The 21458-nt window shown below is 50.0% G+C and overlaps 2 protein-coding genes and 1 long non-coding RNA gene across 4 annotated transcripts; 2 read left to right on the top strand and 1 right to left on the bottom strand.

Moving 5' to 3' along the window:
• On the top strand, positions 1-2684 carry LOC136525483 (uncharacterized). Its single transcript, XM_066518452.1, has 2 exons — positions 1-28; positions 676-2684. The coding sequence occupies exons 1-2, from the start codon at positions 1-3 to the stop codon at positions 2682-2684; spliced, it is 2037 nt and encodes a 678-aa protein (XP_066374549.1).
• Positions 2685-5562: 2878 nt separating this feature from the next.
• On the bottom strand, positions 5563-13831 carry LOC136529449 (uncharacterized). 2 transcript variants are annotated; one of them, XR_010777327.1, is made up of 3 exons: positions 10969-11156; positions 10754-10888; positions 5563-7760 (listed from the first exon to the last, which is right to left on the bottom strand). XR_010777327.1 is itself a non-coding variant. In XM_066522528.1 (3 exons), exons 1-3 carry the CDS (start codon positions 13759-13761, stop codon positions 7675-7677), a joined length of 858 nt encoding a protein of 285 aa, XP_066378625.1. In that variant the 5' UTR covers positions 13762-13831; the 3' UTR covers positions 5563-7674. The 2 variants fall into 2 exon arrangements, 1 of the variants encoding a protein (XP_066378625.1); XM_066522528.1 differs by lacking the exons at positions 10754-10888; positions 10969-11156 and adding exons at positions 12906-13147; positions 13232-13831.
• Positions 13832-14638: 807 nt separating this feature from the next.
• Positions 14639-17083, top strand: LOC136529878 (uncharacterized). Its single transcript, XR_010777456.1, has 4 exons — positions 14639-15256; positions 15338-15662; positions 16614-16879; positions 16957-17083. It is a non-coding gene; the product is annotated as an uncharacterized lncRNA (long non-coding RNA).
• The last annotated feature ends 4375 nt before the right edge of the window (positions 17084-21458 follow it).

Here is a 21458-nt window from a genome sequence, read left to right as displayed (position 1 = left end):
ATGTCGTCGAATGCAAATACTCAAGCAGGTAAGAAGCAAATATCAATGCCCATTTTGGTCCGCGATGTTGTGCACTTATTAGTTTTTTCTAATTACGTGTTACAACATAGACGTACACAACACACGTACATTCATCGCTATGAACACGCGCACGCAAACTCTGTCGACGTAAACATCTCTTAGCACTGAAAGCACAACACCATTACATCTTAGAATAAATCTAGGAAAGTGTGAATACCCGTGTCAAGTCAATGACTTGAATAAACTTGGTGGACAGGTTCTACCATAAGGAAAACCCAACCAACTAAATTACCGCTCAGTTTGCCACTTATTAGTTTACATGATTATCTCTAGCGACAAATGTCCTATTTACATTTTGTGAGTTGTGCAAGTAATGTTGAAGTTGCATACGATCTACATACTCCCTCTCATGATAATGTTGGGGAAACTATCTAGGCTAGATATTGAAGCCCCTTAACCTTCCCATTATAGAACCTAGCGTACGTCACGTATACAGAGAGTCTCGTTGCGCTGAATTAAAAAGGAAACACCTTGCCTTGTGATTTTGAGATAATGTAATCCGACGGTTGCATGCAACAATTAATCCGTACGTTATCACTAGATGGAACACGTAGTACGCTGTGGGCTAATTAAAATGAACTGTATATCATGTAGATGCAGGGATCTCGGCTGCTAGTACTTCCAATTCCAACCAGAACCAGCCAGCAGCCGCAGCAGCATCAGGAGCCGCAGATGCAGCGGGAGGAAACGTGTCGGTCCCGACGACGAAGATCCGGATGGCCCGACAAGGTCTCCGCGACGTCGGTGGAAGCCAGTTCACACCGAAGAAGGTGTCCATCGGCGTTTACCATCGTGGTCTACATTCAGATTCAGACAAGAATAAGGAGGGTGTGGCCGACAGGATGTGTCCTCTCGATGGTGCAAGGAGAAATCGGTTACTAGATGAGCTGACGAATAATCATCTGAGGAGGAGCAGCAGGGGCAGGGACTGGTACCCCGATATTGCTCAGTCCACGGTGGACAGTTATTTCTCTTTCTCCGGCAGCAGAATGCCGCTGCTGGATGATGGGTGCTACGTGCTCCATTTCCTCGTAGAATATACGGACGAGAGGCGCGTGGACGTGGTCATCAAAGACCCTTGGAGAGACGAGAACGAGAACTTGGTGATGCGCGACATCGTGTTCCTCCTTGAGAACCAGATACCTTGGTCCGTCCTCAGGGAGATGCATCGTCGCATCCGGAGGAATGACTCCGTGTCCGTGTCCGACCTCGACCTCGACGAAGAGCTAGCACACCGTGTCCCGGGCCTGTTGGAGAAGCGGCTCTACACCATCAGCGGAGAGGAGAGGTGGCGGCCCGTTCCGTCGTCGCCCGCCCCCACCCACCTGCTGGACCTCGTGCACCACTACTTCAAGCCAACGGCAGAACGACCACGGGCGCAGAGGGCCCCAACGGTGCCGGAGGCGACCGCAGCCCCATCGGCCGCTGCAATAGCACAAGAGGCGACTGCGGCCCCATCAGAGGCGGCCACTGCCCCATCGGCGCCCACAGCGGCCCCATCAGTAGCCGCAACAGCGACGGAGGCAGCCTCGACCCTATCGACCCCAACAGCTGCCTCATCGGCCGCCGCAACAACGCCGGAGGTGGACGCGGCCCAGGCCGCCACAACAACACCGGAGGCAGCCGCGGCCCCATCGGCCGCCGCAACAGAGTCGGAGGTGGCCGTGGCCCTATCGCCCCCAACAGCGGCTCCATCGGCCGCCGCAACAGCGCCGGAGGCGTCCCCGGCCTCATCAGCCGCCGCAATAGCACCGGAGGCGGCTGTGGCCCCATCGCCCCCAACAGCGGTCCCATCGGTCGCTGCAACAGCACTGGAGGCGGCCGTGGCCCCATCGCCCCTAACAGCGGCCCCATCAGCCTCCGCAACAGCGTCGGAGGCGACCGTGGCCCCATCGGCCGCCACAACAGCGTCGGAGGCGGCCGTGGCCCCGTCGCCCCCAACATCGGCCCCATCGACCACCGCAACAGCGCCGGCAGCCGCCTCGTCAAGGGAACCAGAAGAACATCGGGTGAACATCTCCATGTCCCGGTGGCGCCGGGCGACAGAGTACCGCAGGTACGCCTTCGTGAAGCTCAAGCGTCGTGACTTCAAACAGGGCGTAGTGGAATCCGTCCTTGACGTGAGCCTTGATGGACGCACGCTGTGGATCCCTACCCTGCGGATCGATGAACTGACATGCACCATCCTACGCAACCTGATCGCGTTTGAGGATCGGATGGGGATGAGCCAGAGGCCCGTCACGGCCTACTGCCTCTTCATGTCGCAGCTGGCGTGCAAGGTGGAGGACGTTGAGCTCCTGCAGCGCTTAGACATCCTCCAGAATTTCCTCCCCACCGACGAGGATGTCGTAAAGGGCTTTACAGACCTCTGCAAGGGGGTGGTCTTCGAGGTCGACGACCCCGAAATGAACTACCTCAACGGCACGTGGCACAAGCTGCACAAGCGATGCCAGGCGGCAAACACCTTCTTCGGATTGATCCGCGAGAGGCACTGCAGCAACTCTGTGCGCAGCGCCGCGCACTGTGCCGCAATTTTACTGTTTGTTTTCCAAGCGGTTCAAGTGGCGTTTGCAGTTCTCTCCCATTTCCAAAAAAGCCATTAGTGACTGCTTTCATGCAAGAGGAATTTGGGAACAGGCAGATAATTCTCGAGTTGTCGGAAAGTGTAGTACTTACTGTACGTCGGCACAATGTGCCGTCTTCTTCTTCTTCTTCTTCTTCTTCTTCTTCTTCTTTTTGCAATGCATGGTCCACAGCCGGAGCATGTATAGATATGTTGCATTGTGTGCGTTTTGCGTGCCATGATCTTGAGACTCGTTGCATGGCACGACAAGCAGTGATCCTGCCACATATTGAGCAATTCAGTTTCCTTTATTCTTTTTCGCGACCCTTGGCATGTTCTTTATTAAGACAAAGTAGAATGGAAACATTACAGAGAGTGAGCATAGGAGGTAGCAGGGTAACAATGATTACCAACCTGCTCCAGCTGCAAATTATACTTACACAGGGTGCTATTACAAACTAAACATCACTACTACTGTAACCTTAACCGAGGCGGGCAAAAGAACTTAACGGAGGCAGGCAATCCAACCGCCTCCGTCCAAAGGTCACGGTTAATCCGGCCTTAACGCCTCGGTTAATCAATTAACCGAGGCGGACGCCTCAAGACAACCACATTGGTTAATGCTATTAACGGAGGCGGTTGAGTTAAGTAGCCCGCCTCGGCTAATAATTTCACAAAATAAAAAAAACACCGAGCCCGGTACCACACGGCGCCGTTGCCCGTGGTAGGATCCACGCCCCCGCAAACCGCCGGTGGCCTGATCTGCTCGGTGGTGGCCGGATCCGCGCCCCCACCCCTGCTAGCGACTGGATCTGCGCCCCCCGCCGCCTCCGGTGTACGGATCCGCTGCCGGTGGACGGTTGGAGGCCGGATCTGGTGGTCGACGCACGAGGGACGGGGAAAGGGCGTCGTGCTTGGAGGAGAGGGAGGGGCCGCTGTGTTGTGCTCGGAGAATACGCGCGGCCGACGAGATCCACCGCCCTAGATCCGTCGGGGGGCGCGGCCACCGTAGATCTGCCGCCAGGGAGCCGCCTCGAGCGCCACGGTCGTCGGTTCGGGCCGCCCCTTACGCCGCCGTCGCCAGTGTGGGCCTCCCCACGCGCCGCCACTATGTGTGGTGGGCGCCCCATAGCCCGTCACCGCCGGAGGGAGCTGCCTTCACGCCGGAGAGGGAGGCGTGCGTGGAGGGTGGACCGGAGATAGGGTGCTTGCGTGGAAGACCAATGGGAGAGAGACGAGAGAAAGACGAGAGAGGGATAGAGGGACGACAGACGAGACAGACGATTGAGGGATAGACGGGCGACAGACGAGAGAGTTATCTCCTGGAAGACCGCGTCGTTTCCCATGGGCAGAATAGAAAAACCATCGGCATCGTCTCCTGTTTTGCGTGCACGCGTGGCGAGCTACGAGTGGCCACTAGCCCCGCTTCAGGATCGCTGGCGTGGAGTAGCACACGGATCACCCCAGCGTGCAGCACGTTTGTGCTTTCTCACTACGACCGACACGCGGCCCCACTCCCGCTCCTATGCGCCCGCGCCTCGAGGTCTGTATGCGGCGCTGAATAACCGAGAGGTGGGTAGCTTCTAGTAGTCTGACTCAGTTAATGATTTGTTAACTGAGGCGGTTGTTTGGAAGCGAATGCCGAGACGGTTGCTTTAGGGCAACCGCCTTAGTTAATAGGCATTAATCGATGTGTTTTTTTTTACATTACCCACCTGGGTTAAGCATTAACTGAGGCGGTTGCTAGGTCGGCTGCCCTGCCATGAATAACTGAAGCGGGCAACCGGCCCAACCGCCTTGGAGCCCATTTTCAAAACACCTTGTAAAAGTTTTTGTGTAGTACGGGCGACTATAGAAAACAACTGACTACTACACCTTAGAGCAGCGCAAGCAACGTGCCTAGCTTCCTAAAGCCAGCCATCATCCACTCCCTTGCCTCCTCCAAAATCTTCGACAGTAGCTGCATCGGCTCTGGCTCTCCAAACGTTCTTGCATTTTGTTCTTTATTTCAGATGGACCAACCAATGAGGAAGAACAGAGCGTCGAAGCCCGGTCTTGCTACCTTGGGGCTTGGGCACCGCTTTCATCTCCTACAGCCACCAACTGAAGATTTTTTCTACCCGAAATGAAACCACAAGTCCAAGTGCAGCTTCCTAAGCACCGTGGACCAGACCTCTCTACTGAACACGCATCCAAGAACGAAGGAGGTGGTCTATTTGGGAACACAAGGTTGATACGTACTACACTGTGATTCAGATTTGTGATGAGTGATTATCAACGTGATTCATGTCTTGGGTTGAGTTTGTGGACTAACCGTGGCTTGAGTTGGATTGTGCAACATGTCTCTTGCCTTAGTGGTGCACAGCTGTGTAGCTCAGAGGCGGTGGTCGACGGTGAGGTGAAGGTCAAGTAGGGACATGCCGTGCCGATGGACTGGGAGCGGTGAAAGACGAATGTGAGGCTTAGACCGATGGACTAGGAGGTCAGGTGACCAGCCGCGGTGGCTGACATCTGGGGACATCGACAAGCGCAAGTGTACATGGATGAATGACCGTGTTGATCGAGTGAAGGCGGTGGTCGAGCAAGTCGAGCGGAGGCTCTGAAAGACTTGGTGGCCGAGCGGTGACATGCGTCGAGTTGCGGGGGACGCGTATGGAGTACGCTACTCGCGGACGGTTTGCTGGGTTGAGCCTCAAAAACAAGGGGTGGATGGTTTTGCAGGTTTGTCCTCAAAACCCGGATGGAGGTTCCGAGGAGGAACGGGGGCGGCACGTGGCGGAATCACAAAGGTTGTGTTAAGACAAAGCAAATCTGTGAAGGAAGTGTGGTTGTCCGATCGACAGAAATCGGGTTGAACCATAATGCCCTCAGGCTAGGTGGGGCTGTCTCCACTCAGCCTGGCCTCTTGACATTTTATTTTCTCCTCTCTAGTGCCCCCTTCTTTAGGGTTTGCTCAATAGTTCCACAGATTTTTCACTCTAGTTTCGTGTTGAGAACAAGGCCCTAACCTCATCTTACCCTCCGGGATTTATCCCTTGAGTCTGAGATTTTAATTTTCGTTTTTAGGGATTTTACTGTGTTCTTGGCTCGATCTGATTTTCACGGAGTTTGGGTCAATCATGGGCGATGATTTTTTTTGGATAGATTCGTGCTAAGCTGAGTTTCATCTGTGCAAATTTTGGAAACAATTCATGGTGATTTGATCGAGTTTTCGTCAATTTTCTTGGGCGCCCCCTTCTGTGTTGTTGCGTCCGTTTCTGCTCTGCTCGAGTTCGTCGCTCCCGGGCGTGCTCACCGATGCAGGACGGGACAGCAGCGATGGCACCAGCGCCGTCCGCCAGGGGCCCAGGTAGGTGCCCATCCGCTCCCAGGCCGAGCCGAGCTCGCCCCTCTCTTTGACGTCGGTCTCGCTCTCTCCCTCCGTTCCTGTGCTGTGAGTTTGGTCGGTGGTGTCCAGTTCTCACCCGAGCTGCAGATCGTGGTGCACCAGGTCTCGATCGAGACTACCGGTCCTATCACCGCTCTCCACCAGCAGGCAGGCAGCGCCGGCAGGAGCTCTCGCCCAGGCCGTGCGTGGGAGTCCCCTTCCAGAAACGTGCGGTCCTCTCTCTCTCTCTCTCTGTGTTTGCCTTTCTGCACGGTGGTGTTCAGATCTCGCCGGTGCTCGCTTGTCTGAGTTTGGGTGTTCACCAGTGCAGATCGGTGTTTGGTACAGCCGGCCTGTGCAGACTCTCTCACTGATTTTTCTCTGACCGCGCCTTGCAGTTGCAGGCAAGTGCAGCAGATCGCTCTTGTTTTGAGCCTCATTTTGATTGGTCAAGGGATTTGTTCTTTTTTTTTTTTGACGCAAAGGATTTGTTCTTGCATACGTGAATTAGGGCTCTGATTTGTCTCTGCAGCAGCGCACAGTGGAGAGCAGCCCCTCCACCAGCGTTTCTCTAATTTCCGGCCAATTTCTGGTTCCAGCTCTCTGAATTTCTGGCTATAATTCCCGTGCTGGCTTTTTCATCTGCAGTTTGCGTGTTTGAGCTCCAATTTGCGTTCCGTCTTTTGCGTTGGCTTCTTACCGATTCAAGGAACCTATCTAGATACTCTTATCATCAGTTGGCTTAAGTATTTTAGATTCGAAAACTCGCTTCTTCTCAATAGGAGTTGAGTATCCTATTTTCTGTTCCTCGATTGGGTGCGAGTGCTTTGCGGTCCGTTCGCTTTGTGGTGTCCCGCTGTGTTCCTAGGAAACATCCACTCACTCATTTTAGTCGTGGACATCACTGTGTCTGCTTCACATGTTTGGTGGTAATTTTGGGATAGTGGTTGAAAGTTTCGCGAGAAATTTTATGGCTCTCATTCACCACCTCTGGTCGCCGTTTTCGGTCCTTCACCATTGTTTCTGAATGTTGTGCACAGATGATGCAGTTATCTGAATTCTGAAGACCATGTTCGTGCATGGCCAACCAGAAGAAGTACTTCACCCCTGGGTGGTGCGTTTGTCTTCCATCGCCGTGTCCCCGGAGGTCGCGACGACCCGACGAACATGGCTGCATAAGCCGAAGATGATGAATACCTGGCGTCATGTGGCAGAACCGCCTGATTTAATGCGCTCTCCAGGGTATTTGTCTTCCATTAGACACTAAGTACCCAAGTGAGCACAATAAACCACACAGTTACGTCGAGCACACCCAACGGGAGAACTCGAAAATCCACATTTTTCATCAGAATTTGAATAAAGCTTACAATATTCTTAATCATTTCATACAATCACAAGATTACAAAGATCGGAGTTATTACAAAACAATTGTATCTTGCAGCGGGAATAACAATTATAGTGTAACATAATAAAAGTTTATATATTTTAGGTTTATATATATTTATCTTGCAGAATAAACATGTGATCAAAGTTGTCGCTGAAATAAATATTTATTCAGAGATATGTCTAAGCATTTATCATGGTAAACAGTTATACAAGATATGACCGTAGAGTTATAAGACTTTTCTTTATGAAAACATTTGGTGCAGATTATAAATAAAAACTACGATCGCAACGTAAAAAGAATCCTTGCTGAGCCCACCAGGAGGTACCCACACACAAGAGTTAGCTTCACCATCCACCTGTTACCTGCAACAGGGGGAATAAAACCCTGAGTACACAATGTACTCCACAAGGCTTACCTGACTAGGTGGGAATAATTTCCCAACTCTCAAGGGGATGATGGGGCTATTTGGTTTGCTGGTTTATTTAACTTTTGTAAGAAGCATTACTAAAGGTGCATCCTTACATTCAATCTTTAGTAGTCATGATTAGTTTATTAGCTAACCATTCTAAGTAAGCATCTGTTCTACTTTTCAAGCACGTGGTAAGCAATCATAATCATTTTAATACCATCATCCATGTTCTAGTTATTACTACGGTGCCAGACCACAGTCAAACACGTGCCGTCTCGAAAGAAACGACGATTCACGAACCGATGTATCCCAGCTGGGTACCCCTCAACACACGCCTCATCTGCACCCAAAAGCACAGACAAGACTAGCCCTTCCCAAACCTGTCCTAGGCTCCAGCGTCCCCGCCCGAACTTGGACTCCAAATCCCAACACTGCGGCCTATGCGGCAGGATGGTGCCCTTGGAACTCCATCTATCCCCGCCTCCATACCAGTCGACCTGGAAGGAGTCGGAACCCATGACAAGTAAGGTACATAAGCCTTCCTACCCCCACCCGCAAGTATGTGAGAGGGACATTCGAAACTTGACTGCTATCCACAACAAAGGACGGTCCTTAATCGACTCAGGCAGGAAACCATGCACCCAAGTCAAAGCCCTGTGGCCACAGGACCCGACTTGATGCACCAACCAGTAACCCAACAACCTTCCTGTTTCCTGCCAAGTCACCAATTACTTTCCACCATTTTTAATGAGAGTAATAAGTAACCTATTGTGAGCAACAGCAGGTCGCTCATGCTAATGATGGGTCCTAAGCATAGCAGCTACACGACCTGCAATTAGTAGGACTCATAGGATAGTATTTTTATGCATGTGGGTTCCATAAAACTCCTGCAACGTAATGCACAAACATATATATACGGTGAATATATAAAATAGGAGTCATGCACCGGGGCTTCTTGGGCAGGCGCGGTGTTAGCAAAGTCAGACAGTGGCTTCTGGGTCTCCACCAGCAGCAGGACCTCCTGCTCGTACTCCTCGACGATCTCCTCGTACTCAGGCTCGTCAGCGATCACCAGCTCGCTCGACTCGTGGTCTATATGTATGCAAAGATGATGCAATAATTAAAATACAACCCACAAATTCTAAAATGCATCTAGAGTAAACCAGCAAGCTATACAACAAGGACGAGTAGCAACATCAACACTAGTTCAAGCACAAGACAAAAGAAACACTTTTCTAAAACTACAAAATGATATTTATGCTAATAAATAGCTGAGAGCAAGAACAGTTTATAACTCACTCATAGCACCTATTTAAAGGCTACACAAATTAGAACAGATGCCTTATACTTATTCCATCCTACCGTAAAAATTTCAGGTTAAACACTTTTACTATGCAGTCACTAAAAATAGCACAACAATTATATAAACACATTTAATTATTTATTGCAGACCTTAAAATAGTGAGCACCAGATGAATTAATCTACTGTAATACATAGTACGGATTACCAGGAGTCTAAGAAAACAAGAATCATAATTTTAGGACTTAATTTCGAACTGGCAAATAGGCCTGTGCGTTGCAACGGAAGAAAAAAAAAATCAAATATTCATAAAAACAACAGGAATGGTACCTATCTTTTTATGTTTTACTATTTTTATCAATATATCTAAACCTACAAGCCCATTTCTTTTGTCTACCTCAGAGTAAGTTGGACAAGGAACGTAATCTAAATCCGTATAGTAAGTTGGACAAGGAACCTAATCTAAATCCGTATAGAAAAATATAAGAGTAGAGATCTATTCCTAATAATACTAAACCACGATAAGGTTTTTTAGTTTAATCTTTTTCTTCTGTTTTTCCTTAAACGCTGACTTTTATTTCTTTTTGCCGTAGAGATCGTATCCTCATCGGCCACAAAATTTTTTGCCATTTTCTTCTTTGCCGTACGACTCTTGGTTTGGTTTGGGTCTCTTTTTTCCGTTTTTTCAACACAAGTATAATTAGGAATCCTATTCTAATCCAAATAGATACTTCCTAGTAAGTTGACAAGGATCGTAATCTAAATCCATATAGGAAATAAAATAAGAGTAGAGATCTAGTTCTAATAATACTAAATACTAAACCACGATAAGTTTCTTCAGTTTGGATCTTTTTCTTCTGTTTTTCCCATAAACGTCGACTTTTTCCTTTTTGCCGTGGAGATCATGTCCTCATTGGCCACAAATTTTTTTCCCTTTCTTTTTTGCCATACAAACTCTCGGTTTGGGTCTCTTTTTTCTGTGTTTTTTCTTTTTTGCCGTAGAGAGATTTTGTTTTGGTTGGCCATGATTTTTTTCTGTTTTTTTCTTTTTCTTCCTTAGAGACCGTGTCCTCATCGGCCATGTATTGTTTTTTTTTTCTTTTTCTGCCTTAGAGACCGTGTCCTCATCGGCTATATATATATTTTTTCAAGGAACCTACATCCGTATGTCAAACAAAACTTGAGACGTGCAGAAAAGAGATTTGAATTAGGATTCTTATTTCTATTCAGTTTATTTAGACATGGAGATATCTATTTATTCTAATTATCTAGAGTCATATAAATCTATAGGCGGAAGAAACTCTTAATTATCTGTAGGTAGAGAGATGTGGACGAAAAAATAGATAGACGACAAAAAATCCCAGAAATTTTACCTCTAAGAGATGAAGCTAATTGGCACAAAAGCTTTGGGAACCCCGTACTCCTTTGAAAATCTTATTAGCCCTTTTACTATTCATGTCTCCCACATAGATTCACACATAACCCCCTGGATTCCACTCCTTTTCCGCCCATCCTCCTTCCCTCTAAATCTCACGTACGAACAGAGGAGGAGCTCGCGGACGCGATACACGCGGCGGCCGCGGCTCTCCTGTAAGCCAGAGCAGCTACTAGCCTAACGAACGGGTAGTTAAGCATCAGCATCTTACAGCGGTTCTTGCAGAGGTGATGGTTGAGTCGGAGGCAGCCCGAGTAGAGCTGGCCACGTGCGAGCGGGTGAGACAGCGGCGCTCCGCAGTGGACACGGTGGCGTCAGCTCGTCTCCGGCGAGACCTTCGGTAAAACTAGGGCGAGAATAGACACCAGCAGGTCAATATAAGTCGAGGTGCATTGAATCGAGCTAAAACCAAGCGTAGAGACCTACCCCAAAACGTGCTCTGTTACGGCGGCGAGATGACCGGCGGCTCGGAAATTCCGAAATTGGCTGGCGACAGCGAACGGCTGAGGCTTGACGTAGTTGGACTGGCTAGGCAACTTCCATGGCTACTCTCTGGTGCGAGGAATTGGACCGGGAGGCTCGGGGCTGCGCAAATTTGAAAGGCGAAGAGGTGCGGTTTTTCCTTGCTACACCCACCCGGTGGAGACGGCGTCAACTATTCCGGCTCGGTCAAGGCCAATAATGGCCGGACCAGCGCGTCCACCAGCGAGCAGGTGAGCCAGGCATTGATGGGTCGTCGCGACTCGGTTGGACGAAGGGCGCTGTCTCGGGCGGGATGTGAACGCGTGGTGCAGCTCGATCAAAAGTCGCGGCGGACGGCAGGGCAGCAGCGCGGCAGCGAACCAGCGACACAGCGGCAGCAGCAGCGCGAGCACGGGCCATAATGGCGCTCGGACGCGCCCAACACGGCGAGGAAAAGGACGCGGCTCTCGTCAAGCACGGCAGCCGGTCACCCGGCCCTGGCACGACGGGCAGCGACCACTGCGAACGAAGCGAGCAGGGCGAGACACAGATCAGCGGCGACCGGGCACGGCAGCAACGGCGGCACAGCAGCTTTGATTGCTCGGCATGCAGGGCAGCAGCGGCTCTCTCTCGCTCTCGGTCAAACTTGGCTGCAGCATGCGCCAGCGGCCAGCAGCAGCGTGCATGCGTGAGTGTTAGGTGGGAAAGAGTCTACAAAACCTCCTCGCCTTTGGCATTATGGCTACTCCACCCTCTCAACATTGTTAATTTTTTCCAAACCGTTTAATTAACCCCAGGAGTGGTTTTGGAAATACTAAGAGACTCTTTGGCAGGGCTCCTGCAGGGGCTTCAGCTTCGGCTCCTGCAGGAGCTATGCCAAACGCCTGTTTTGGAAAGGGCTCCGCGTGGGAAGCCGGTCAAGAGCCGGAGCCATTTTTTGCCTGCGCAGGAGAAGCTAAAAAACGAGCTTCACGTGGCTCCTTGCTGTGGGTTCACGTCGTCTAGTGTGAAGGAGCCATTTTACCAAACGTTTTCCAGAACGGCTTCAGCTCCTTCAGAGGAGCTGCTCCTTCAGAGGAGCCGGAGCCATTTTCAGAGGAGCCAAAGCCCTGCCAAACAGGCCCTAACACAGGATGGCGGCGCGCCCTTGATGTCAGTCCCCTTCCCCCAGATACGCGGATGCCTCGGCCTGGCGGCGGCCTCCTGGCTCGCGCGAGTGCTCGCGGCGCAAGAGCGGCGGCAGCGCGAGAGTGTGCCGGTGAAGGAGCAGCGGGCGGGCGAGCCTATGGCGCGGCGACAGCGGCGAGGCGCGGGCAACAAAGGGCCGGGGAAGGACGGGGCGCTCACCTAGATTCATGAGTGGCGGCGACAAGAGGCCGGCAGAGATGCCGCCGGCCACAACTGCTCCCGCTCCAGCAGCGGCACCAATCCGGACGCGACTCCTCTCCTCCGTCACGTAGGTAGCGCTCACGGCCGCGCTCGTCTACGGCGCTGGCGGCCCCGCTGCCGTCGTCGTTCCGGACGCCGCTCGTGCCGTCCCGTTCGTCCGTCCTCGTCCTCCTCCGCTGCAGGGAAAGCCCTTCGCCTCGTCCACTCCTTACGCGCAGTCTCAGAAGCTGCAGCTTGGCCTTGACAAGCTCGGGTTAGTTTATTGCCCGATGCATGGCCAGTGCATCTTCGAATGCTGTATAACATATGTATGTGTACTACCTTAGGTACTACATTTGTTTGAGGTACAGCATCTTATAAGCTATCTCTTCTAGGTTTTGGCTCTTCTTTTTTTCTTTTCTCAAACGCTCAGGAGACCATCTCCTCTGGCTCTGGCTCTGGCTATGGGCTGATGGTAATTTACAACCAATTACAAACGCTGAGAAACACAGAAAACAACAACGAAGAGCTACCTGCACAGGCCGCCGTGAACGCAGCGCTGATGGCGTACACCTTCCGCCCGGCGATGGCCATGACGAAGACGAGGAACGCGGAGGGGACGAGACAGAGCACGACGGCGGCCAGCAGGCGGGCCGGGACGCGGAACGGGCGCGTCAGGCCGGGCTGCTTGACGCAGAGCCAGAAGAAGGCGGCGAACTCGAGGAGCATGCCCAGGCTGTAGAGGAAGTTGGCGGCGGCCACGATGATGTTGAAGCTGAAGAAGGACATGCCGAGCGTGATGGACCATGGAGTATAATACGGATACTGCTTGCCACTGCAATTGGAGATGTTCTGCTACCTATCGTAATTTATGTATGTATGAGATTGGAGAGCAGCGTGAGGACTCAGCAGCTTGCACTGGACCCCGTGCTCGCCTGTGACGCGGTAGCGGCACTGGAGGTTGTCGCGGCCGCGCCCGGCGTCGCGTGCCTTGCAGCGGCAGGTGTCCCCACTCCGGCAGGCGCCACAGCCGGCGGTGACGGCAGATAGGGACGACGGCAGAAGGAGGCCTCGAGGAAGTGGAGCTCCGTGTCGCGCCTCCCTCGCCGCTGGCGGCGGCGGCGCAGAACACACAGGGGCATGCGGAGCCGGGCGCCCGCGACGTGACATCGCTGCAGCGCCACCCGAGGTGGTCGCAGCGGATGCCATGATGCCCTGCGCTTGCCCACGGGCGGCCAGGTCCGCGCGGCGGCCTGCGGCTTTGGCGCGAGGGAAGAGGAGGAGGGGGCGGGTCGCGGCAGGAGAAGGAGGAGAGACTAGCGTAGCAGCTAGCCGTGCCGAAGGAAGGATCCTCCCGAAGCATCCCATCGATGACGGCGCAGGGGTCATCGAGGACGGAGAGGGTGAAGGCGACGGCGTCCTCTCCGGCCTTCGCGAACACCACGCGCTCCGATCCGTAGAGGCGTCTCTGCTGTGCTGGGGGAGCCAAGGGACTGACATCAGGGGCCCACCACCACCATGTCCTGTCTTCCCACTTTGGAGTGCCACGTAGGCAAACCAGCTGCCAAAACCACTCTAGCTAGGGTGTTAATTAAACGGTTTGGAAAACTTTAAGGTGCTCGTGAGACGGTTTCGAAGTTCAGGAGGTGAAGTAGCCGCAATGCCAAAGGTAAGAGGGTTATGTAGACTTTTTCCATGTTGTGTGCGTGTGTGGCTTGTGTGTGTTTTGTTTTCCAATTTCTTTTTTTTTTACAAACACATAAACAACTATATATATATATATATATATATATATATATATTTATATATTTATTTATATTTAAACTAGGTTCATGCAAAGCACTCAAGCAACACTACTTCATCGTGCACATTTTTATTACTAACAAGGATTTGTTTATCCTGAAAATGTTTAAGTTGGCTATAATTTTAAAAGAACCTTTACTCCGCATTTTTTTAGTCTACCCTACCCTATAATACACCAGTTAGAATAAATCTACAGCCACACAATAAATGCCTGCTCCACAGTCATAACCTATGCTACATCCACATCCATGAATGCACCTAAAAAATATAACACCATCAAAACAGATGCACCAGATTATCTCTTAGCCATTCTCTCTCATTACTCATCCAAATCCGACGGCTCATGTTTAGTGTGTCTGCTCGAACGATCGCCCACCCCACGTGCCGCCCGCACCCGCCGCGGTTCGATTCCTGGCGGCGGCCTATCAATAAAAAAAGAAAACAGCATCCCGATGCTTCTCCTCCGCGCACAAGCTTCGTCCGTCTAGAACGCCGCCGCCGCCGCCCTTGCCCCCGTCGTGGTGCCTCCTCCTCCCTCTGCCCCCATAGCTTCCTAGCCGCCTAGCGCCACCCCGACCACGGCGAGGTCGCGCTGAGAGCACCGTCCTCAACCCCCGCCGCGAGGTCGCAACCCTCGCGACGGCGCGCAGAGGCGCGAGTAGGCCTGGTCGCGACGTCGCGGCATCCCGGCAGGGCGGCTCAGCGTGGCGACGCACCCGCGCGACAGCGCCGTGGTGGGGGCAGGCCCGGTCGTGGCATCTCGGCGTCCTGGCGGGGCGTCCCAGCTCAGGCGCCCCAGCGCGGCGGCGCACACGGGCGACGACGCCAGAAGCCCCAAGCACGGCGACGCAACAGTGTGGGCGGACCCACCCATAGGGCAAGGTCCCCTCTGGGCGGATCCCAATCCGTGCGGCACTCAATCTAGGGGAGTCGAGGACTCAAGGTTGAAGATGACGAGAGGCAGGCCTGGCCGCCTCCATGGGCCCTCGGCAGCTCCCGCAGTCCGGCCTCCCGTCCCGAGGAGCCGCTGCTTCCTCCTTCTGCACATGATGCGGCTTGTTCTGCTCCCCATCCGTCGCTGGTGAGTCTTGTGCTAGCTCCTTTTCTTTGTTTTCAATTCAACTGAGAGTGAATCATTTCAGACTTTGAGCTACGCATGCAGCATGTGGCAGATTTTCCAGATGATGGAGCCGGCTAGCCGGCCATTGCGGTTTGCCAATTGCCATGTGCCCTGATGCCATCCTGGCACTCTCGTGGCCTCAAGACAATATGATCCTGTTGGCACTGGGATTTGGAAGGATCTTCTCAAGGACAACCAAAGAGCAAAGAAAACCATTTTATTTGCTCTGACTAGGACTGGGACCTCATCCAACAAGGAACACATAAACAAATATACCAATGGCCTTCTTGAAAATGAAATCTACAAATTGATGTAGATTTTGTATTGAAAAGATGATGCAGATTGCAATTCCGTCCATCTGGCATAGGTTAGTGTTCTGCACGGATATTAAAAAAGTTGTGTAGAGAAGATGACACTTACTGTGCTGTTAATACTCCTGCCTTTGCCCTGCGGGCTGCAGATCTTTTTTTGTTACAATTTATTTAGAAAGGTTCGCGGACTCGTGATTAGTGTTTCATGCTTTCGCTAGATTGAGCACTGAGGCTGTACAGTATGTGACAGTTTTTCATGAAATACAGGATTACTGACGATATTGATGCTAAGGAAGTGGCTTTCGTCCAGCATGTATATATCTGATGTTCACAAGCTCTAAGATGCATTTAGTTTAGTTTTTAGAAGTGATTTGAGATTTTTGTCATTTTGCTTTTAGCTATCGGGAAACTGTCATTTTTGCTTTTTAGAAGTGTTCAGGCTGTTTACTTAACATGTACTAATCCAAAATTTGATTTGTGCATAAAGTTTGACTGATGCTTCAACAGTAATCTTTTACAACGTTTTCAGTGAGATAAGGTTTATGATAACATTGGAATGCTAGCTTTGCTATTGGGATACTATTGTCAGAAGCAGATTGGAATTGGAATTTGTAAATGAATCATTTTTTAGGAACATGTAAGTGCGGTTGCATCTAGGTTTTGACACTCATGAGCGATGTGTTCTGCTGGAGATAGGAGCGCTCATGTGGTAGGGTTATTGTAGCTTTGGGCGATCGTGTAGTAGCCTCATGTGTAGGGTTATTGTAGCTCTCTGGGAATTTTATTACAATTGTGTTGTCAATGTCTCAAATGCTCATTTCTAGACTGGTAGATATAACTTACAATCGTTAATGCTTGTTTTTTTCATAACACCTTCTATTTGTTTGGTGTCTCCATTTAGTTTTCCTCTGTAAACATTGTGTTTTCATTTTGTTTGCAGCCATATCTTGTTCATGTCAATACTTTTTCTGAAGAAATTATTTATGCTTGGATATTTTCTTGCGCAGTTAACCATAGATTCCATACTGCAAGTACAAGCTCTGCGTGATACCCCTTGAAACAGGAAAGAAACAATCATCTGTATTTCTTGTTAACAACAAGAGGAAGGCCTATTTTGCAAAGACAATGGATGACAGGTCCATCATAAAGCAGGTCAAGAAAACAAAGTTAATCATCATTTATTCAATTTGCCCCTGATTACTTTAAGCACGTTTACCATTCTCTAGACACTGGAAGCCAAACTTGCCCTGCTAAGATATTGGGAATCTATCAGGTAGTTATATCGAGCTTGTGTTTGATTTCAATTTGTTTTTCTAGCTTTTTTTCATCTGGACTCACTTGCCTGTTCAGGATAAGCAAATTAGGCAAGTCACCGAGATAAAGATCGACTTGACGGTGATGGAAAGTCTTCTCTTTGGCCACAATATTTCACGAGTCCATGACCTCAAAGGCACTGTTTTTTCACGATGCGTCACTGACTCAAAATGATAATGATATCAGCCTGTTCGTTTGCTCGTAAACGATCGTAAATTTCCAGCCAGGAACAGTGTTTTTCTCTCACACCAAACCAGCCAGCAGTAAATAATCCACGATACGATACGGCCTCCCGAACAGGCTGAATTGTTTACCTCGACCAAAATTATGTTGAGTACATGCTCAAAGATATTGTGTAAAAATTGAACTATGAAAAAAAAACATTGGTTGTTTTCATGTGCGTCTCCAAGATAAATCCGTTGCGTTAGCACGGGCATTATACTAGTATTACAAGTAAGAGATCGTTACAGAGCACGTAAAACTTATGAGTCAAGTTTTATAAATCTTAGCCTATTTGCTAATTAGGTACGTAACACCGGGGGTGGTACACGTCATTGGACCAGCGCCAACACAGTCTATCAGGGACTCCCGGTGTGAGCTGAATATCACTGGTGAGCTCCCATACATGAAGGTAGTCCAGCAGGACCCGAACCGTCAGCGCACCGGCCATGTCTCTGACCCAAGCTCTGAGGGAAAGAGCTTGAGCTACAAACCTTCGTCGCCCGGGTCTCCGAATTGTGGCAAAAGGGGCCGGGGCTAGCTGACTAATGCTCCTACCATCGATCCATCTATCGAGCCAGAACAATGTGGACTTGCCGACGCCCACTATGGAGAAAGTGGCCGCGTCGAACACCGCAGCCACAGCATTGTCCCGCCTCGCCGGCAATCTCGCCCAAATGGAATTCGGAGCAGTTCGTCGTAGCCATTCCCAGCGAACTCGGAGCACGACCCCAGGCATTCGCAGATCAATCACGACCAGGCCACCAAGCTCGCGTGGCCTGCAGACAATCGGCCAGGCGACCCGACAACGACCAGCAGCAACTATCATGCCCCCACTCCAAAGAAAGGCCCCTTCGATGATGGTCGACTGCATCGATGGCCCACGGGGAAAGGCATACCACAATGGATGAATCGATAGGTGCACGGGGATAGCTGAAAGGGTGGCTCTGACCAAGGTGGTTCTTGTTGGAACCGATGGCGTGAGCACACGAACACGAGAGAGAGAGCGAGCAGTTTTTCACTGCGAAATGGCGCAGCTTGTTTGATGCATTCAACTTGGCCTTTCTAGGCTCTGATCCGCATCCCCCGCCATGGTTGGGCGCTGCACGGTGTGCCGTCATTCTCGGTCACCCGTGCGACATGCACGGCGTGCCAGCCATGGCGGGGAGGTGCCTAAAGACGCGGTCCTAGCGTGCTCGTGTGCAATCACCGAGCACCTAAGATTCTACGCTGTTACAAACATGATGTTCAACTGGAAATGAAACAAACTAATGCACCTAACATGGATACATATACTGACACGATTACAGGAACCTTGATCAACATTTCACCCCCCTAATCGTGACAGACGTCGCTGACTCCAAGCAGTTGACGCATCTCCAAAAACTTGATCCTCCCAAGAGGCTTTGTCAGGATGTCTGCAAGCTGCCTGTCAGTGCTGACATGATCCACCTCTGCAATTCCATTAGACACACACTCCCTGATGTAATGGTAGCGAGTGTCAATGTGTTTACTCCTTTCATGGTATACTGGATTTTTGCTTAGCTCAATGGCTGATTTGCTATCCATCAGGAGCCTGAACTTCTGCATCTTCTGTCCAGTGAGGTCTGCAATGAGTCTGACAAGCCATACTCCTTGGCATGTAGCTGAAGCTGCAGCAATGTATTCAGCTTCACAGCTCGACAATGACACCACTCTTTGTTTCTGTGAAGTCCATGTCACTATGTTGCTATTCAGGAAAAACACCACACCTGATGTGCTCTTTCTTTTCTCCAAGTCACCAGCATGATCACTATCAGAATACCCCAACAGTTTCAGGTTTGCAAATGTACTGCAGGTATACTTGCAGCCATACTCAGTTGTTCCTGCCACATACCTGACAATTCTCTTCAAAGCAGCCCAATGTTCAGAAGTAGGTGACTCCATGAACCTACTGACTATGCCTACAGAATAGGCAATGTCAGGTCTAGTATTCACTAGGTACCTCAAGCTTCCCACAATGCTTCTGAACTTTGTTACATTTCTTGCCAGATTAGGTTTCCCAGGAAGTAGCTTACAATTCTGCTCCATTGGAGTGTCAACAGAATTGCAGCCTGTCATGCCACATTGATCAACAATTTTTGCTGCATATGCTCTCTGACAGATGGTTATTTCACCAGGTTTTTGATTCACCTCCATTCCCAGATAGTAGCTCAGTAAGCCCAAATCACTCATGCAGAAGGTTTTGCTCATTTGTTGCTTGAACTCTTGTATCTTCTTTCTGTCAGGCCCACAAATGACAAGATCATCGACATACACTCCCAGAAGTAACAAACTGTCTCCACTACCTCTCATGTAGACTGCATGTTCTTCAACACTTCTACAAAACCCCAGCTTAACAAGCTCCTGGTCTAACTTTGCATTCCAGGCCCTGGGTGCTTGTTTCAGGCCATATAAAGCCTTTGACAGTTTCAGTACTTTGCCTGAATGCTTTGAACTCTGAAAACCAGGTGGTTGCTGTACATATACCTCCTCCTGCAGCTCACCATTCAGAAAAGCAGATTTGACATCCATGTGATGTACCTCCCATTTTCCATTGGCAGCAAGGGCTAGCATGAGTCTCACCGTCTCAAGCCTAGCTACAGGAGCAAAAACCTCCTCATAATCCACCCCAAACTTTTGAGCATATCCTTTTGCAACAAGCCTTGCCTTGTGCTTGACAATATTGCCCTGTGGATCCCTTTTCACCTTGAAGATCCATTTCAAACCTATTGCTTTGTGACCCTTTGGTAAATTTGCATAGCACCAAGTGTTATTCTCCTGAATTGACTTCAGCTCACTGTTCATTGCATCAACCCAACACTGTTCCACTAGAGCTTCCTCCACTCCCACTGGCTCATTAGCTGCTAACAGGCATACCCCACTATATTCATAATCTTCCAATTCTTCAGTTGTATCAAAGATGTCATTCAGTGTTCTGAACCTCAAAGGTCCACCATAGGTTTCTTCTGAATGTTGACTTGGTGGGGTTGCATAGTTCATAGCTGGTGCTGCATTTGAGCCTGAAGTATTTGGGGAGTCAGGTGGTTGGTTGAGTCCCACACTACTCCCTTGACCTGCTGAAAGATCACCCCCTGCAGCTGCAGCTGGACTGCCTGCAGTGTCTGCATTTTCAGCATCAGCTTCTATTGTCGGATTTTGGTCAGTTAAGTCATAGTGAACAACAAAAGTGTCTGTCTCTTGCTGGTCTGTGTTGCAGCTTGTGTTGTCCCAATTCCAAGGCTTATTTTCTTCAAATATGACTTCCCTACTCACCACCAACCTGTTGGTGGAAGGATCAAACAGTCTATAGCCTTTAGTGCCTGATTCATAGCCTATGAATACCATCTTGCTAGATCTGTCAGACAATTAGCTAATTCCAGGACCAACCAGCTTCACATTTGCCACACAACCAAAAATCTTCAAGTGACTCACTTTAGGCTTCTTCCCATGCCAAGCTTCATATGGAGTTTTACTGTTTAGGGCCTTGGTAGGTGACCTGTTCAGTAAATAGACAGCAGTTCTCACTGCTTCTCCCCAAAATACTGATGGAACCTTCATGGTTTTCAACAAGCACCTGGCCATCTCAACCACTGATTGATTTCTCCTCTCCACAACCCCATTTTGCTGTGGTGTGTATGGGGCTGTGGTGTAGTGATTGATCCCACCAGCATCACAGAACACAGTGAAAAGATTTGAGTTGAACTCACCTCCTCTGTTTGTCCTGATGGCTTTCAGTTTTCCACCAGACTCATTTTCAGCCCTGAGTGTTATCCTTTTGAAACACTCCAGTGCCTGATCTTTAGTCTTTAGCATTTCCACCCACATATACCTACTGTGATCATCAACCACTAGCAGAAAATAGGAAGCACCTCCTATGCTCTTAGGTGTAATTTGCCCACATAAGTCTGCATGGACCAAATCTAAAACCTTTTCAGCTCTGAAACTTGACACTTGTGGAAATGGTTTTCTATGCTGTTTTCCAAGTACACACCCATCACAAACTCTCTCTACCTTTCTGATGCTAGGCAACCCTTCTACCATAGACTTGTCACTAAGATTACTCAAAGATCTGAAATTTAAGTGACCAAATCTGGCATGCCAGTTCCATGACTTGTCATCAGATTGAGCAAGCAAACAGACTGGTGGTGTTAAACCAAACTTTGCTAAATACAGTCTATTCCCAACTCTAGGTGCAGAAATCAACAGAGTATGCTCCTGATCATAAACACACAGTCTACCTTTCTCACCAACATATTTAAAGCCCTTTTCTTCTAACTGTCCCAAACTGACAATATTGC

The sequence above is a fragment of the Miscanthus floridulus genome, chromosome 19 (assembly GCF_019320115.1).
Source record: "Miscanthus floridulus cultivar M001 chromosome 19, ASM1932011v1, whole genome shotgun sequence".
Taxonomy (NCBI): Eukaryota; Viridiplantae; Streptophyta; class Magnoliopsida; order Poales; family Poaceae; genus Miscanthus; species Miscanthus floridulus.
This window is presented reverse-complemented; position numbering and strand designations above follow the sequence as displayed.

Bases quoted from the DNA above. Each gene is read 5' to 3' on its own strand.
- LOC136529449 (XM_066522528.1), bottom strand. From the start codon at position 13,761: ATGACCCCTGCGCCGTCATCGATGGGATGCTTCGGGAGGATCCTTCCT. The intron at 13,148-13,231 runs GTAGCAGAACAT...GTCCTTCTTCAG, and splicing joins ACATACATAAATTACGATAG to CTTCAACATCATCGTGGCCG. The intron at 7,761-12,905 runs GTAGCTCTTCGT...CCCCTGTTGCAG, and splicing joins GTTCACGGCGGCCTGTGCAG to GTAACAGGTGGATGGTGAAG.
- LOC136525483 (XM_066518452.1), top strand. From the start codon at position 1: ATGTCGTCGAATGCAAATACTCAAGCAG. The intron at 29-675 runs GTAAGAAGCAAA...TATATCATGTAG, and splicing joins GAATGCAAATACTCAAGCAG to ATGCAGGGATCTCGGCTGCT.